Raw genomic sequence first — 17,071 nt, 5'->3', positions numbered from 1 at the left:
GCGCTCTTAGGCCCTGGTTTGATTCTAGGTGTGGGAACCATTGAAATGCACGAGGCGAGAGGTCAGTCTCCTGGGAATCGAACCCACAAAGCTAAAAGGTCCGGACCAGTTAGACTGGTCAGTAAGTGGCGCTTGAACCAGACTGTTACACCGGTTCAACGGACATGGGTTTGGATCAGCTGAGGACAAAGATGAATAGGACAAGGACAGTAAGCGAAGACATGACGACAGCAACCTACAACAAGGAGATTACGGAGTCCCAAAGACACAATGTGTTGCGTATTAACAATTTTTGGTATAGGTTAAGTTTGCGGGGAAGAAGTAGTTTTTTACCTACCGTTGTGTAGCCTGGTCACCGAAAAAAAAAGATTTCTTCCCCCCAAACTTTACCGAAGCCAAAGGACGCTGACGTACCTGATGGAGACTCCGCGTTGGGCGATGTCCGCACAGACGATGGGTTATGTTATCGGACTGTGCCTGTGTGACTGCGGCGCATCATTCGCTACGAAACTAGCACTGAAGACGGAAAAAGCGGGCATTACTGCCACCATAAAGACGTTCACAATACCACTTTCAGTGTTGTTAGACTACATTGTTCAATCAAAGTTTCCTAGTCCTGTCAAACTTGGAGGCATTTCACTCATAGCGGCAGGGTATACATGGTGGAAGCACCGTAAAGATATTCTTCACAGAAATCTCGTGCGGAGCTTGAACTTTGATCCGGGTAAATCGTAAACGCAACTGTATGAGACGTGTAGATGTATCATGAAGTCGGGGAATATGGTTTAAGTCTGTACGAATGAAGGGACTTTATTACACAACAGCTGTAAAACGTACAATGTATAGAAAACAAGAACAAAAATTTCAGAGACTAATCGTCGCATGATATACAAAGCCAACTATAAGCTAGGCTATCAAGAGAAAACACTGTTAACTTCCTCTCGTTTGTATGCGGGCATTTCGATATCTAAGTATTGATAATTATTTTCACTTTTTGAATACTTTGTGTACATTTCAACCTACATAGGTGAAAATAGGTGTCGGGCATTATAACAGCATGTGAAAGATGCCGGTCTGTGTACAAGGTAATCTTTAAGTACATTTATTTCAATGACTTAAACATCTTTAACAGCTGTGTTACAAGTGGGACACACTCCCCGGATTACAGTTGATTCCTTGTTTGTCTGAGAGAAGGTAAAAAATAATAGGTGAAGTGTACAAAATGTATAATGGTTATCAAACCTGTCTGGGGAGTACTGGTGACCTCTCTAATTAACTGCAAAAGATTTATGTAGTGTTCGCCAGAATGAGCGTAGAATTGGAGTGTAGTGTGATTACTTGCTTATGGTTGTCCGTCGTTGCCGACGATGACGTCATTCCTTATGGGTTCTGCTGCACGTTCAGGAATGAAGCATGTGCTAAGAACAGTGTACTGTACGTAGCTAGGAGACGACTTTGTATTTTGTCAGATTCGAATCTTACAATTGTTGATCGCTATCTTGTCCATCGAAAACTCTTACCTCAACGGAGATCTAAAAGCTGATAGTCCCATATGATGGCACCTGCAGAAATCCTCAATTAAAAATGCCCACTGCTGGGCTCGATGGCACTGTCAATCAATTCTGTCTGTGTGTGTGTGTGTGTGCGTGTGCGTGTGCGTGCGTGTGCGTGTGTGTGTGTGTGTATGTGTGTGTGTGTCTGTGTGTATGCGCGTGTGTCTGTCTGTCTGTCTGTCTGTGAACAAGATAACTCGAGAAGGCCCAGGTGGATTGTTTTGATATTTGGTATGTTGGTAGGTCTTGATGAGACCTCAAAATGATTAGATTTCGGCCCCTAGCAACTTTCTAAGGTACTGCAGTGGAACTTCCGGTTCTGATTGCTCGCGCTCTGGACATGTTTTGGTCATAAGATTTGCGTGGTAGATAGCTCTTTTTTATAATGTCTACATATGGCGCCGACTCATGAGCCACGTAAACAGGATGTAGCACAATGAATGCACGTCGCTGATGTAACGTTTAGAGGTTACCTTAACTTAACGCGTATAGCACCAGTGTTCATTCTCACCGTGTGTTACCTGTTGATAGCTACCATTGTTTCCGCAAAACGTTCTAATTGTTCTCCTATGACATTCTTAAGTTAGGTCGTTCAGTAGGTGACAAGTTTAGCATCAGCGATGATACTGGGCAAGCCTGTTCGTGTGCTACTTTGTGTCTTATTCCCGGCGATGCTATGCACTGTTACAAAGGCGGGATTTTTCTCGGCAGTTGCTCGGCTGGAGAAACTGGTGCAAGATGAGAGGGAGACAGTAGCTATGGTAAAGCAGTACATTCAGAAAGGTGGACAAGTGTCTACAGATATGCAACGGTAAGTTAATGCTGAATAATTTGCACCCCATCCCCTTGATAGTGTCCGAGTATCGAATGTTTATCAGACGCAAAGTATACACAACATGGATCGAACTTCCGACGTTTGATCCCCAATATAATACATTAATGGGTGCCACTGTATTCAGCAATGAAGCGATGAGAGGAGCAAACTGGAGCTAGAATAAAGTACTTACCGAATAAGCAGCAGCTAAAGCCCCTATTATATCTCACTGGACCCGCGGCACGCCGGCGACCTCGCTACGACCGAAGGATTTGACAGCGCGCTCAACGAATTTCATCGATAAAAAACGCTCTGTGTGGTTTGTTGCCTTTTTAGTCAGACATGTACGTTTTGCACGATATTACCATGATTATAAAGTCAAGGGTAGCACAAATCCAATCTTGGACGCAACGAGGCCCCCAACATGCCGCTGGTATAGAGGCTTTAGGCTGACTTCATTTCAACGACAGGAGAAATAGGAGTGCATTCATGAACGGCCTTCTTCTTTCTGTGCTCATTTTAGGTATGTCCATAGTTTTGATGACAGCTTTTCGGGGCGTGACCACATCGCCCGCCAGGTTTACCACCCCGTCAGGGCTTACCTCCTGATCAAGCGACTAAGTCAAGTTCCTAACAACTTATCGGAAGCCCAGACACTGACCGGTTAGTGTCAACCAATCGACGTTTTTATTAGAGCACATGTTTACCAAAATATTGTCCATATCCACTGGTTTAACGACCGCAAAAGAACGTCCGCTGTGTTTATAGTGATGCTAGCTGTTCCGGGGTGGTGCCGTATATGTATAATCAAAAACCGGGATATATCTTTTAAGCTCGAACACTCCATGACTTTTGTATTGATAAATGGTTACGTTTTGAGTTACACTGGGTGCCGTTGTTGATATGCATAATACGTTTCTGAATCTAATAAAAAAAACTTTCTTGAATAAACACAGAAATGTGCCAAAGAAAGTGAGATCTAAAGTTACATGGCAATATGCCCATATCTAAAACTGCGTCCAAAGTATGGTTTCATGTCATACCCACTGCAAAATGGTCGGATGATAAGATACTGGATATCTATAACATCTATTCAAAATTCTTCAACATTATAGAGACCATTGACATTGGTTAGCTGTGCATCCATACTCAATATAAAACCTATATGTAAACATTTGCAACGGTTCATGTTTTCTTTGTAAATGTATCCCATATCAACGACTGTCTATACTCAATGCATGAAAAGGAAAAGAATTCGAGCTGCCAACCGCTGAAGACTTGTACATGTCTGCGCTCGCTCTGGTCAAGCTTCAACACGTGTACAACCTGGACATGCGCAGTCTCGTTCAGGGACAGATTTTGATGCTGCCACAAGCAGCCAGTGACGAAGAGGCTGTAACTAACATCACGGAAGTTAGTCCAACGCACCCGACGCTTGCACTGGACGCCTCAGACACATTCTACATCGGGGATGTAGCATTTAAGGAAAACAGCTTCTACCAGGCCGCGTTGTGGTTCAACGTGACCTTGGAGATGATGAGGGAGAAGGAAATGTCGTTGTTGACGGTCAAAGATGAGCCGCACGGTCTGAAGATCCTGGATGTTCTACTGAAATTAGCGGATACAGTACAGAGGGTAACGACTTTCATTATATACTTTCTGAAACAATCGCCCAAATATTGACAAGTCCAAGATTCCTAAGGTGATGACATGGCTGTTGGTTATCAAAATCTATCACAAGAAATACACATAATTGGTAAAATCATTGTAAATTTAAGAAGTCCAGAAAATATCATTGTAAACTCAATCATTCTTTGCTAAGAACATTATTTTTCTTCCCGTTTAGATCCAGCCGAACAAAGCTGTTTCCATGGCAGTGTCAAAGTTAGGTGAGTTTGAGGCACTAGAGACTTCAGACGTCAACCAGTATGAGCCTGTCTAGACGTTCTTGTTTCTTTGAAGCTGCATTTTGTTTGCAGCTGAATTACAGCCGTAGAATGATCTAATTTTGGTTCTACATGTTTTTGATTTCCAGCACACGTTTGTGAAGACAAGAACCCCAGCTGTCCCCAGTGGGCCAGTATGGGCGAATGTGACGCCAACAGAGAGTTCATGTTGGTCAGCTGTCGGTTAAGCTGTGGCGTCTGTGAAGTTGGACAGAGTAAGAAACATTGTTTTTCACTTTTGTAGCTTATTGTAAACCATTTAATTTCTTTAATCTCGGAAGTTTGGCAGAGTTGGCATTAAAAAAAAAACGATATGAAAGAAAACAGACCACAACATTATCCTACTGCATGGCGCATGTGTTGTAAGTACATGTAGATGCCTGGGGCCCTAACCCAAAAGAAGAGTAAGATATGCCAATTATAATCACACAGTTACACATGTCTGCCTCTCGTACATTCTTGTCTTTCAGATGTGAAGGAAAAGAAGGCTGAAGCCAATGCAGATGATCTAAGATTACTCTCAAACTTGTTACGAAACGTCTCATCGTCCTTAACGAAGCCTATCTATACGCACGAAAACCTTTGCCGTCTTGGAGTTCTCAAGGTGCTACACATATGTTGGTAATCTTTTTCTCTATCAGACATAATTTGGTACATATATTGGTAATAAGACACCACGGACGGTATTTTGGGGAGGGGGATGAAATAAAATGCAGTCATTAGTTACATCGAAACCAATCATGCTGTAATGGCCATCATAGTAGTAGGATCTACTAGCAGTAACTTCTCATAGAGACCAGGCTAGCATCAGTGATGCAAAAGGGACCAACGCATCTGTGATATCTTGTCAACCTAGAACCAAGCTCCACACCCAACGCTTACCTGTACATACATCCGCCCCAGTCCATACTTTTACCTCAGTCCTGTCAAGATGGAGGTACTGCACGAGGGAAACCCATTGGTTGCCCTGTATCATGACGTCATCACTGACAAGGAGACTGCCTTTATGAGGGACATGGCGCTCACTAAGGTATCTAGTGACGTCATTATCATAGAGTGTAAAGCATGAGTACATCGCTACTAAGGACAATGTTCTGTGTTTCTAAAACGTTATATAGTTGGTTAAGTTAAAATTATGCTAGTATGTTCCTTTGGATAACTGACTTGTTGATTGGTTAAATGCATAGAGCTTTTTTTGACGGCTGCTGCAAAAATACAGTTAAAATCTGCACTCATTCTGACGAATACTGCAGTTGGAGAGGTCTCTAATACAGGCCAGACATGATGGTGGTGGGGATGTTTTCAGCAAGACCAGAGTTAGTGAAACGTAAGGAAAGGTTTTTTTGTGTGGAACAGAACGGGCTGGGATGTTCTGGGTGAATAATTGAACTGTAACGATAATTAGATTTGATTTGATTTATTTGCACATATTAAAATCAGTTTGTAGTACATAATAGAAAAGAATAGAACAAAAAATACACGTGCTGGGGGAAGAAAAAAAGCCATGGTGGCTTATACAAGGACTTCCCCCATCTGAATTTTTAAAAAATAACATAAATCTAGCAATTCATAACATAATTATAGTAGTAAGTGATAACAATAACAATATGACAACAAATCATAAATCATAAAATACAAGTTAGATGCACAAATAGTAGACAGATCTATCTCAATAAGCACGTAATCTGTTGTATATAAGTTTATAGAGAGAGAGATAGATAGTATATAGTGGTGTGGATCTAAACCCGAGTTTAGGTTTAGGTTCGGACTCGAGTCCAGAGGTTTAGGTTCAGGTCCGGACTTGAAAGTCCGGACCTGAACAATAATTTTGGAATATTTTTTCGTGTTACATGTAAAATTGCATATTGGTAGATATTTTACATGTAATTTGAAAACTATATATACGGAATTATATACAGTCAGTAATTAACACAGAAGTTCAGTTATAAACACAAAAACAGCAATGTTTTAATATTTTTCTAGTGCAAATTTCACGATTTAAGGAAGGTTTAAGATGGTTTAAAACAAAAAGGAGTGAATGAGTGAGAGAATTTTTTTTCAAGTCCGGACTTGTTTCCAGACGTTTAGGTTTTTTTGAACTTGAACCTAAACGTTTTACAAGTCCGGAACCGGTCCGGCCGGACCGATCCGCACCACTAATGTATTTTGTTTTATTTTAGTCACATATACAGCTGTATTTAACGAGCATTGGACAAGAAGCACAAAGTGATTATATAAGAGCAATAGCAACAGAAGTGAACAAACGTGCATGTACTTGTAAGCATATTCTGTCTGAAATTGATGGTTTTGCCTGTTCCCAGTGGTTGGCTATTTGACAGTGAACATCCAAAGATCGCGAAGCTGAGTCGACGGGTTGAGCAGATTACTGGTCTGGACATCAACTGTCCTTCTGCCGAGGCTTTCCAGGTAAGATCGGCGTTGTTCCAGTTTATAGGAAGAATGTCAAGTGGCCAATATCCGGATCGATGTTTCGTCAATGAGGCTAAAGTTTTTAAACCGATTTTTTACCGGTACCCTTCTCATGGTATGACCTGAAATCAGTTTTTTTTAGAGAAAATCCCCCTCGAGTTCTAACACTATTCTCGATTTTAAAACAAAAAGAAATGTACTGCGTAGAATAAATCAAAGCCTGTACTTTTAGGTGGCATATAATTTATTGTAAATTTCGAGTGTGAATGGGCTTCCTGCTGAAATCGCGCGAGGCCACTTTGTCAGAGGCGTCGTTTTGGTTCTAAAAAAGAACGCGTCAGCCCCGCCGCCCATGCCCGTTGCAAAGACCGCACGCCAGACCCGCACCGTTATCTTTACGTACTAATAATATTAAGACTAAGATAGCCTTTGTGAATTCAGTCCGTCTTCACGCGTTTAGTTTGTGTAGGCTTCCTTTGACAATACTGGAGAGGCATTTCGGTACCGGAACTTGTGTCAAAAGTCGACTGCACTGGAATCAACTAACTACACCAACTAAACAGTCGAGAAGGTGACCTCACTAGACATGGATTTTTGCTCTTTCTTTAAATGTTCTTATCATTAACATACCCAAATTTGACGACGTTGCCTTCTTATCTATTTCAGCTGGTGAACTACGGACTGGGAGGACTTTATGAGCAACATTGGGACGTTTTGGGGCATCCTGAACCTAAACTACTTTGCATTTCAGAAGTATGAACAGTTGATCTTCGATTCCCAGGAATTGATCATTAGATTATCGTGTCGTTTATTATTCATTCTACGGACACCGTGGAACTTGTCATTACAATGGTGATGAAATCGATGCTCGTGGAGGGAATCTGAATCAGTGATAGTTAGTGATGAACTCCACGACAATAATTAGAATATATAATGGGCTTTAAAATTAATCAATTTAGGGATGTACGGCCTTTGAGGGACTTATACTAGTCTGGGTAGGGTCTAGTGCCGTTTACTCTAATCCACGACCGCGAACAATAAGTGTATGCCCTTCCATAACCGTGGAATTCAATCAAAAGAAATGAATTCAACGATCTTGGAACACACAATCCACTGGCTCCGGAACATAGCTCTTGGAATTCTACGACTATCTGTAAGAGGAATAAAATTGAATCTTTACTTTACTATCTGTAAAGGTTCTAAATTCTACGAAACTAGAAATTGTGCTTCTTCTGTCTTACAACAATTAATAGGGGAACAATTAATGAGTTACATTTTTCATATGTCAAACAAATATTCATTTTGATATTATATCTATGTTAATGTTGACTCCTTTCTTACTATTTTGTGCATTAACAGGACCAGCAGCGAGTGTTTATGCCAACCGGAGAAAGGATTGTAACTTTCCTCTTTTATGTAAGTTTGATACTTTTTATGTTGATTCAAAAGCCGTAAACCCCCATCCTATTGCCACCGAGTTATTGGTTGTCATAATCACATGCACGATGGTTAGTGGGACGTGGGATATTAGCAATGAGAACATAGTAGCAACAAGGTTCCTGAACAATAGGTATTGTTGTAGAAATATATTGCTATTCAAAATCTCCTCAGAGGGCTAAATAATATTTGCTCTAAGGGCAGAATAAAGTGGTGTTCAAGTGCTAAATGCATTGTATGTAAAATGCTTATCAGGACATTCTGTGCTTACAAACATTTGTAAGAATAAACAACAAAATAACACTGCATACTTTTAAAAATCACTCTTAATTTTGACTACATTTACATCACTCTGTTTTTTTACTACATTCAATACATTATCATATCACCTTTTTTTACTACATTTGATAAACCATTCTTTATTCTAATTACATTTTATACATCACTCTTTATTTTCAATATTTCATTCTTTGTTTTGACCACAGCTCAGTGATGTTGAAGCCGGTGGGGCAACAGTATTCCCTAATCTTAACCTGGCCGTCCCTGCCGTCAAAGTAAGGAACACTGAACTCACCATCTGTAGCTGTATTGCTCAACTGATGTAAAAAAAGCGTTCTGTGTAACACACCAGCTTTGCAGGCACCTAGGCACATACCTAGGCTATTTATATTACATGACACAACATGGCAGATCTAATACCTGCATATCTATCTTCAAGTGTAATCTAGCTAAGTTGCTGAAAAACACCTCAATGTGACTGGTATTGGGTTTGTTTTAACACATTCCCTTGCAAATGTATAGGTCTGCCCTTTTCAGGTTTAACTGAACAGCATAGTGGTTGTGACGTCACAAGAAAATACATCATCCAACATAGCCTGGAAACCATACCATCGGGGGCTCCCCGATATCTCTACGGCACTGGGAGTGATCCCCGCCCGCCCAGACAGCTTTGTCCGCTCGGGATGTGTTTACGGCCTTGGATTAAATTACGTCACCACCGAGGCGGCGGCAGAAGTAGGGTGGCAGCCGAGAAGAAAGGCTGCAAAATTCTATATGGCAGCTAAGTAGACAGGCTATCAGAAACGATTCAATAAAGCAGACTGGGCCCAGTAAAACACCCCTAAGCCGACCCCTAGAGACTGGGACCAGGCTACATCCAACAGTTTGTATAACAATGATAGAAGTGACACAAAACTATGTTCTGTTTCAGAATAGTGCCGTGTTGTTTCACGACTTGAAAAAGTCTCTAGCCTTTGAGGAGAATTCTCTACATGCTGGCTGCCCCGTCCTGATGGGTTCCAAATGGAGTGAGTCTACACCTTCCTACAATCCACAAACATCTATTGTGTTGTATGATATGTAAAGAACTGAATTATGTTTGATATCTATACATGTGAATATTTGCTCTTTATCAAACAGTCACATTTTTACTGAGCTAACCATGACCTGCATCCATTGCATTATTGCCTTTAAAACTTTTGGAACTTAAGAAGGTTTTCTATCTCTTCTATTCATCAGCAAAATGTGGACAAAATTTTTTGAAAATATCACCAGTCATGACTTCAGATTGATTGTTTCTAAAATTTCAGTTGCAAACAAGTGGATACGCGCATATGGCAATGAGTTCAGGTGGCCATGTGGTCTCACACCAGAAGAGTGATGGTCTCACACCTGAGTGACACACTGGCAGGGGGCTGGGTCATGAACACACAAGTAGCATTTCACACAAGAGTGGTATTTGTGAGTAACAACCTCGAAGAGTGGCCAAAGACAACCAGCTGCCCTGTAAAATCTTTAATCTTCAATATTATTCCATGTAGAATTTGTGAAGAAAATCATGTTACATATCAGGTAGTGGAGAAGTAACTGCAGCCAAATACAAGTGTAGAACTATGATACATATTTTCATGAATAAGTATGTATGGAGTTGGTTTGATAATACAAGAGAGGACATTACTGTATCATAGAACCAGGTATTGTATGTTTATGAAGCTCTATCTTTGACATAATCCTGTAAATAATCAATGATACTGCAAGGCTAAGTAATCATCAAGAAGCTTGGTTGATTTTGTGACACAGTCTGATTGTCCATATTCTTCAGTGTATGTTATCAAAATGTGTCAACCCTTGCAAGAAGATTATGTTTTACATTTCAGTCTTAAGTTAGCTAAACAAATGAACACAAATTATCTTAAGTAAATCATAACCTTAAGGTGCAGGTAACCAATAAATGACTATTTCACAGTTGGAATGTGATACATGAAAGAAAGGGTAACCTGTCACCTCGAATTAAACATGGATTCAACAAATTCACACAGTTTATAACTAAAGAACATACATGCCTCACTATCTACTACTGGTGACTATACACAATATCATCAACTTTATCTTGATGTATAATTTCCATCCTATGTAATCTAGGCATTTAAAGTAAAATTGGCCAGTGGCAGTGGCAGTGGCAGTGAACAACTTTGTGCTTTAGATATTTTCTTTAAGCCATTGTCAAGTGTGCACATACTCGACATTTGGCCCGCTGTTGTCTGAAAGTGAATATATACATGAAATATAATATTATACATCAATGCATCTGTGGACATATTTCTGTTGGAATTTCTCTTGTTGTCAGCACAGTATGTCATCTCAGTCATTCACTCAGCTCAAACACTAAACATAATTATTCTTCTACTAATTGATACGATAAGATAATCATACTACTGTGGGTTGCTTCTATTCATTGTTAATTAAGCGCTGAAGATTTTCTTCAATGCCTGTGATATTTGGATTATTGCTGTCCCCTTGATATATGGCCTTCATCATGGCCAAAGCCTGTCTGTAGTAGCTGATTGACTTCTCCCGATCTAGTTCCTCCCAGGCCCAGCCGAGGTTGTTTAATGAGATAGCAAGGACAGGGTGCACGGAACTCTCACCGAGGATCTTCCGCCAAGTCTGTAGTGCCTGCTCCCTATAGCTGATTGACTTTTCCAAATCACCAAGATCTTCCCAGGCTGATCCCAGGAAGCTAAGGTTAGAGGCAATGTCAGGGCGTGCAGCACTCTGGCCATAGATATTTCTATTCATCTGTAAAGCTTGTTCCTGATAGCTGATAGCCTTCCTCTTATCACCAAGCGCACCCCAAGCACTACCCAGATTGTTAAGTGAGGCTGCAATGCTAGGATGGTCAGTTCCTTCTCCAAAGATTTTTTGCTTCATCTGGAGTGACTGTTCATAGTACATAATGGCCTTTTTAACATCACCGAGGTCTTGCCATAATGAACCCAAGTTGCTTAGTGATGTTGCTATGTCAGGATGTATAGCGTTCACTCCATGAATATTCCGGTTTACATCTAATGCCTGTTCATAGTAGTTGATGGCCTTCAGCTTCCTCAGATCACCAAGACGACTCCATGCAGCCCCTAGATTGTTGAGTGAGGTGGCAATGTCATGATGTGCCATACTATCACCGTAGATATCTAACCTCATTTGAAGCGCCTGTTCATGATAGCTTATAGCTTTCTCATGATCACCTAGATGACCCCAGGCAAGACCCAAATTGTTCAGAGAAGCAGAAATGTCAGGATGTATGGCACTCTTGCCATACATGATTTTCCATATCTTAAGTGCCTGTTGGTAGTAGTCAATGGATTTCTTATGATCACCTATGTCATCCCATGCTGATCCCAGATTGTTGAGTGAGGCAGCAATGTCAGGATGTGTAGAACTCTTACCATAGATCTTTTGTCTCATCTGTAATGCCTGTTCATGGTAGTTGATGGCCTTTCTCTTGTCACTAAGGTTATCCCATGCTGTTCCAAGGTTGTTGAGTGAGGCGGCTATGTCAGGATGTGCAGAAGTTTCACCATAGATGGTACATCTCATCTGTAGAGCCTGCTCATAGTGCACAATGGCCTTCCTGTAATCACCAAGACTCTCCCAGGCAGATCCCAAGTTGTGAAGTGAGGTGGCTATGTCGGGATGTGCAACATTGTCACTAAAGATGTTCCGTCTCATCTGTAGTGCTTGCTCATGAAAGTTGATGGCCTTTCTTTTATCACCAAGACCGTGCCAAGCAGAACCAAGGTTGTTGAGTGAGACAGCAATGTGAGGATGTTCAGCACTCTCACCATGGATCTCTCTGAACATTTTAAGTGCCTGTTCATGGTAGTTGATGGCTTTTCTCTTGTCTCCAAGACTGCTCCAGGTTGACCCCAGGTTGTTAAGGGTGGTGGCAATATCGGGATGAGTGCTGTTTTGCCCATAGATGATTTGAAGCATAGCTAGTGTGTGTTCGTGGTAATGAACAACCTTCCTGTCATCCCCTAGATCGTGCCAGGTTGATGCCAAGTTGCTCAGTGTAGTTGCTATAGCAGGATGTGCAGCACTCTTGCCATAGATCTTTTGCCTCATTTGTAATGCCTCTTCATAGTAGCCAATGGCCTCTTGATAACTGCACAGCCTCTGGTATATGGCTGCTTGCACTTGAGGAGAAGTGTCATATAGACACAGAGGGACATTCTTCATGTGGTGCTTAGAAAGGTTCAAGATGAACCTCTTTAGGGGCATGGCTGTGTGATAGTACCTCAAAAGCTGTTTTTTGTTTGAGTAGTAAAACACCCTCCTCAACTCCTCACTGCTTGTTCCTCCCACCTGCATTGATGACAAGGCTGACATGTTTTCCTTCTGCCCACCATTGCTGAGATAGGTGCGCAGCCTGACTTCTGCTGAGATGCTGACCAACACTCGCAGATGGTGTGCATTTTCACGCCCTACAACTCTTTCTAGACTTGTGATGGTAGACCATATTGTTGTGGGTGTGATACCATGGAAAAGTGCCAAGTGGGTCACTGATAAAGTAGGCAGCCTGTAGATCTCCTTTTTAACATCTAACAGGTGGGCAGTCACCTCCTTACTCTCAAAGCGTGCCTCGTTGTCACTCACAATGGCCTGTGCCAACTGGGACGAACTTACTCTGTCTGTAAGCGATGTGTTTAGTAGGTTATTGTATTTATCAACCAACTCCAGCTCTCCATGAATTAAAGAAACATTTCCAAGGATAAGAGCAAGATGGTAGCCTTCCTTTAGATACAGGTTGGCATCCTTCTCCAATAGCTTGACCATATTTTGTGGTGTGCGAATAAGTTCACTGGCTGGTTTTGTCGGAGACTTGCCTATCCCCAGTGGAGTCTTGCTGGCTTTTGGCATGGCTCCATCAAATGCAAACCCACGGGGTGTAACAGAATCATAGAACCAGTTGTCTGCTGGATCATCTGAGTAAAAATCATTGAGTGACTTGATCCCCATAGCCGGGATGATGGTTTCTCCCAAGCCGATCACTTTGAGATGTAGATAATGAGTGAGGTTGCGGAAATAGATGACATTGCTCTCTCTATCATCCTCTATCAGGATGGCGAATTCCAGATCAGAGTATGGAGTCACCAAACCTATTGCCTGAGAACCTAAACCTATCAGTGCATACTTGCAGGGAGGGGCACCCATCTCTTTTATACATTCATCAACTAACTCTGCTATGAAAACCCTACGGCTGTCTGTGATACTTTCAAACAATTTCCTAATCAAGCCCACCCTGTTTTTTTCCATGTCCATTCTCTTTGGATCGCCCTCTTCAAGTGAACATGGATCTTCCTTTTGATCTAATGCCTTGATTCCTTTCTCAGCATCTTCTCTCATTTCTTTCAGCTGTTTCTTGTGTTCCTTTGCTTCACAAGGATCTGCTTTGATGTCAATCTCCAAAACTTGCTTGCAAAATGACATTGTTATGGTCTGCATTGTAAGCTGGTTGTCCTCTAGATCTGCCCTAACAGATGCTGCATTACAAAGTGCTGCTGCTTTGGTGAAGTTACCTCCATCTTTTGTTCTCTGCCCTCTCTGTAGATGGACATGGGCCAATTTGGACAGAGGTTCTGCCTCTTTTTGGTACTGGACTGCAGTTGAATCTGAATAAGAGAATAAATCAATGTAATTCTACACTACGAACCTCTTATGACATATCATAATGACATATCTGAATATGCAACCCAAAACTTACCTTTCACATGTACAGTCTTGAGTGCAGTGGCAAAGTGCTCTTCTGCCATGTCTAAGTCTCCCCTCTTTAGTGCCTCGTCACCCTCCTGTAGATGTTCTTTGTACAGCCTTTAACAACAACAAAATTACAGGATTAAGAAACTGCATCAGCTAATGTTAAAATCTTTAACTCCTATTTTATCTTGTCAGAAGGGTTTTCCCAATGTAATAGCCACCCAGGCTAGTTGGTAAATAAACAAGAAATCAAAGATCTCATATGTCCTTGAATTTTTTTTCTTTTTAAAATAATTCCTGATAAAATTTAGCTGCACCATGTCCATCGTAAACATTAGACATTACATGTTCACTCTATCATGCTAGCCTCTGGTTCCTGACTTTATCAACAGGAATATTTGTGTCCTGCATGCCCGTAGAACAAATTTGGAAGGGGGCCAACTTAGACTGCAGAAACAAATTTTCAACCCATCCAACTCAGCCTACAGGAAGAAATCTGGACCTGGTCCAACTATGGACACACACCAGGACAAACAAGCAAACAAACAGACTGCAGCATGCTTGTGTACCTTATATTTGACACAATGTAAATCCCTCACCTGTCCGTGTCCTTCAAGTTGTGTGTTTCTGTGCTTCTGCTTGCAGACAAGGCAACATTCAAGCTGCAAAGAAAATGACAATCATTATTAGTCTAATATTCACAAGATATGCTGTGCTGAATGCACAGTAACAGTTACTGTAGTTGAATGAGTGTTGATTGTTAAAGTGAAAGTGAAACTTTCTGTAAAGGTGATAAATACCTTTTTCCATTGTTGTGACTGATAGAATGCTGACTGACTTCTTCACCTGTGGCCAGGAAAGGAACCATGCTGACTTTCTCTTCACTTCTAGTCCCCGATGCCGGCCTCTGCTGTTGCTGCTGCTGAGGTTCAATATGAAAACATTACAGGACTACTAATTATTGAAATGAAGAAGACATAATATTTGTAACATCCTGTATAACAGCATTCTTTGTTCCAAAACACTGTACTTTTTCCATGAGTTAGAACAATTGAATGTTGGAGATGGGACAGAGGAAACCTCTGCAACATGACTCTCCAGGACGAAAACTCTATTTGGAGATTCAACTTTTTGAATGCTAGAATTTACCTCTATAAGAGAAGGAATGGTGATGGTGAAGACAATCTTATAATACATACCTTCCGTTGCTCTTGTATGACACTGTCTACATTCTGGATGCGGTCCGTCAGGATGCTTTGATCTGTGCGGGCAGAATCTTTGCATATTTTCAGTGCAGCCCCATACAGCCCTTTGGCTTTGACAAAGTCTACTTCATCCTCACTAAGTCTTCCTCTCTCTACATACAGATCTCCAAGGCTTTTCAATGCTTCTGTTTTGAACCAATTGTTTCTTTCCACAATTGCCCTAAGGTATGCATGTGTATAACCTTCTATCAACGGTTGAACCCCCTCCCCTCTAAGCTTGTACTTTTCTCTCACTTCATGAAGTGCCATCATCACATCCAATATAGTTGAAACTGAAGTTTCTGTCTGCAAGTTTTCACCTCTAGGGCTGTACAATAGCTTTGTGCACTTCTCTGCATACTTGATGCGGTGTTCCATGATGAGTTGCTCATTCTTGTCAACACACTGTTGTAAGACTTCACTGTACAAGGCACATGCTTTGTTAAAGTATTCTTCCTTATCCTTGCTCACTTTAGCTTTCTGTAGGTACAGATCTCCAAGACTTTTCAATGCTTCACACCTCAGGACTCCATTCCCACTACTTAAGGCATGAATAAGCTTATTTGCATAACCCCGCTCCACAACATTAAGACGAAAACCACTTTCAAGATTTAGATCTAACTCAAGCAGTTCCTCAGCAACTGTTGCAAGTTTGGGTTTTGACTTCCGAATGTCCCTTTCTTGTACATGTGGATTGGTCCTCTGGATAACAGATTCTTTCATCTTCTCTGCAAACCTTATCCTGTGTACTAAAGACACTTGCCCATCACTATCATCACACTGCTCTAGTGCAGCTTTATACAGCTTTATAGCATCTGCCAACAACTTTCTATCACAGGAGATTTGCCCTACTCTGAGATTTACATCAGCAATACCTTTCAAAGCTTCAACTTCAAGCAATGTCTTGTTGTTCACTGTGGCAGACACTAAGACATCTTCATAGTCAATCCTAACATGATCCAAGTCACGTCTGTTCTCTAATGCATTGTCTAAGGAACATAGTAGTTCAGACACCTGTGATATGTTCATTTCTTGTGAATGGGATTGGGTTTTGCTGAGCTCTTGTATTTTGTCAGGGGGTAGGAATGTGGTGATTCTTTTGTCTACATCCTTGAGCAGATGTTCAAGTTCCTCTCTGGTAGCAGCATCTTCACATCGTCTTAAAGCAGCACTGTACAGAGCCGCTGATTTCTTGAAGTCTGCCACAGTCTTGTTTGCACAGCCTTCTTGAAGACTTACATTACCAAGACCCCTCAAAGCTTCAACTTCACATGGCTTGTCTTGATTTGCTATGGCTTGTACCAGTGCTGCAGTGTGCCTCCTCTTCATAGAATCTATGTTATCACCACTAGCTCCTCCATCAAATGCTTTGTCCATGTCAAACGGTACGTCTGCCTCCTGCATGATTTATGTCCTAGCCCTCTGATCAAGTTCCTAGAAGACAAAGTCCAAAACGTAGAACATGGTCATTCTCAGGGTTAAGTGTTGACATGATCATGTGGTGTTATTCACAAGATCATCAAAGAAACATCCTGTCAATAGTGCCAAAAATGTCTTACTCAGAATGAACTGTCACCGGGCGTCAATTACGTGCCAAAAAGTTCTTATTGA

The 17,071-nt window shown here is 41.3% G+C and overlaps 3 protein-coding genes across 3 annotated transcripts; 1 reads left to right on the top strand and 2 right to left on the bottom strand.

Annotated features, from left to right (window-relative positions):
* The first annotated feature begins 1,977 nt into the window (after positions 1–1,977).
* On the top strand, positions 1,978–10,632 carry LOC136437390 (prolyl 4-hydroxylase subunit alpha-3-like). Its single transcript, XM_066431987.1, has 14 exons — positions 1,978–2,364; positions 2,891–3,030; positions 3,614–4,002; positions 4,214–4,256; positions 4,403–4,528; positions 4,784–4,917; positions 5,170–5,343; positions 5,567–5,640; positions 6,635–6,740; positions 7,410–7,496; positions 8,103–8,159; positions 8,666–8,734; positions 9,391–9,487; positions 9,770–10,632. Exons 1-14 carry the CDS (start codon positions 2,174–2,176, stop codon positions 9,838–9,840), a joined length of 1,758 nt encoding a protein of 585 aa, XP_066288084.1. The 5' UTR covers positions 1,978–2,173; the 3' UTR covers positions 9,841–10,632.
* LOC136437369 (uncharacterized) lies at positions 9,960–14,351 on the bottom strand. The gene is made up of 2 exons (XM_066431950.1): positions 14,224–14,351; positions 9,960–14,131 (listed from the first exon to the last, which is right to left on the bottom strand). Exons 1-2 carry the CDS (start codon positions 14,270–14,272, stop codon positions 10,908–10,910), a joined length of 3,273 nt encoding a protein of 1,090 aa, XP_066288047.1. The 5' UTR covers positions 14,273–14,351; the 3' UTR covers positions 9,960–10,907.
* Positions 14,352–14,811: 460 nt separating this feature from the next.
* LOC136437252 (uncharacterized) lies at positions 14,812–16,899 on the bottom strand. Its single transcript, XM_066431732.1, has 3 exons — positions 15,416–16,899; positions 15,017–15,138; positions 14,812–14,878 (listed from the first exon to the last, which is right to left on the bottom strand). Exons 1-3 carry the CDS (start codon positions 16,862–16,864, stop codon positions 14,812–14,814), a joined length of 1,638 nt encoding a protein of 545 aa, XP_066287829.1. The 5' UTR covers positions 16,865–16,899.
* Between the last annotated feature and the right edge of the window lie 172 nt (positions 16,900–17,071).

The sequence above is a fragment of the Branchiostoma lanceolatum genome, chromosome 6 (assembly GCF_035083965.1).
Source record: "Branchiostoma lanceolatum isolate klBraLanc5 chromosome 6, klBraLanc5.hap2, whole genome shotgun sequence".
In the NCBI taxonomy this organism is placed as follows: Eukaryota; Metazoa; Chordata; class Leptocardii; order Amphioxiformes; family Branchiostomatidae; genus Branchiostoma; species Branchiostoma lanceolatum.
The sequence above is the reverse complement of the archived record's forward strand: the minus strand, read 5'-3'. Positions and strand labels throughout refer to the sequence as shown.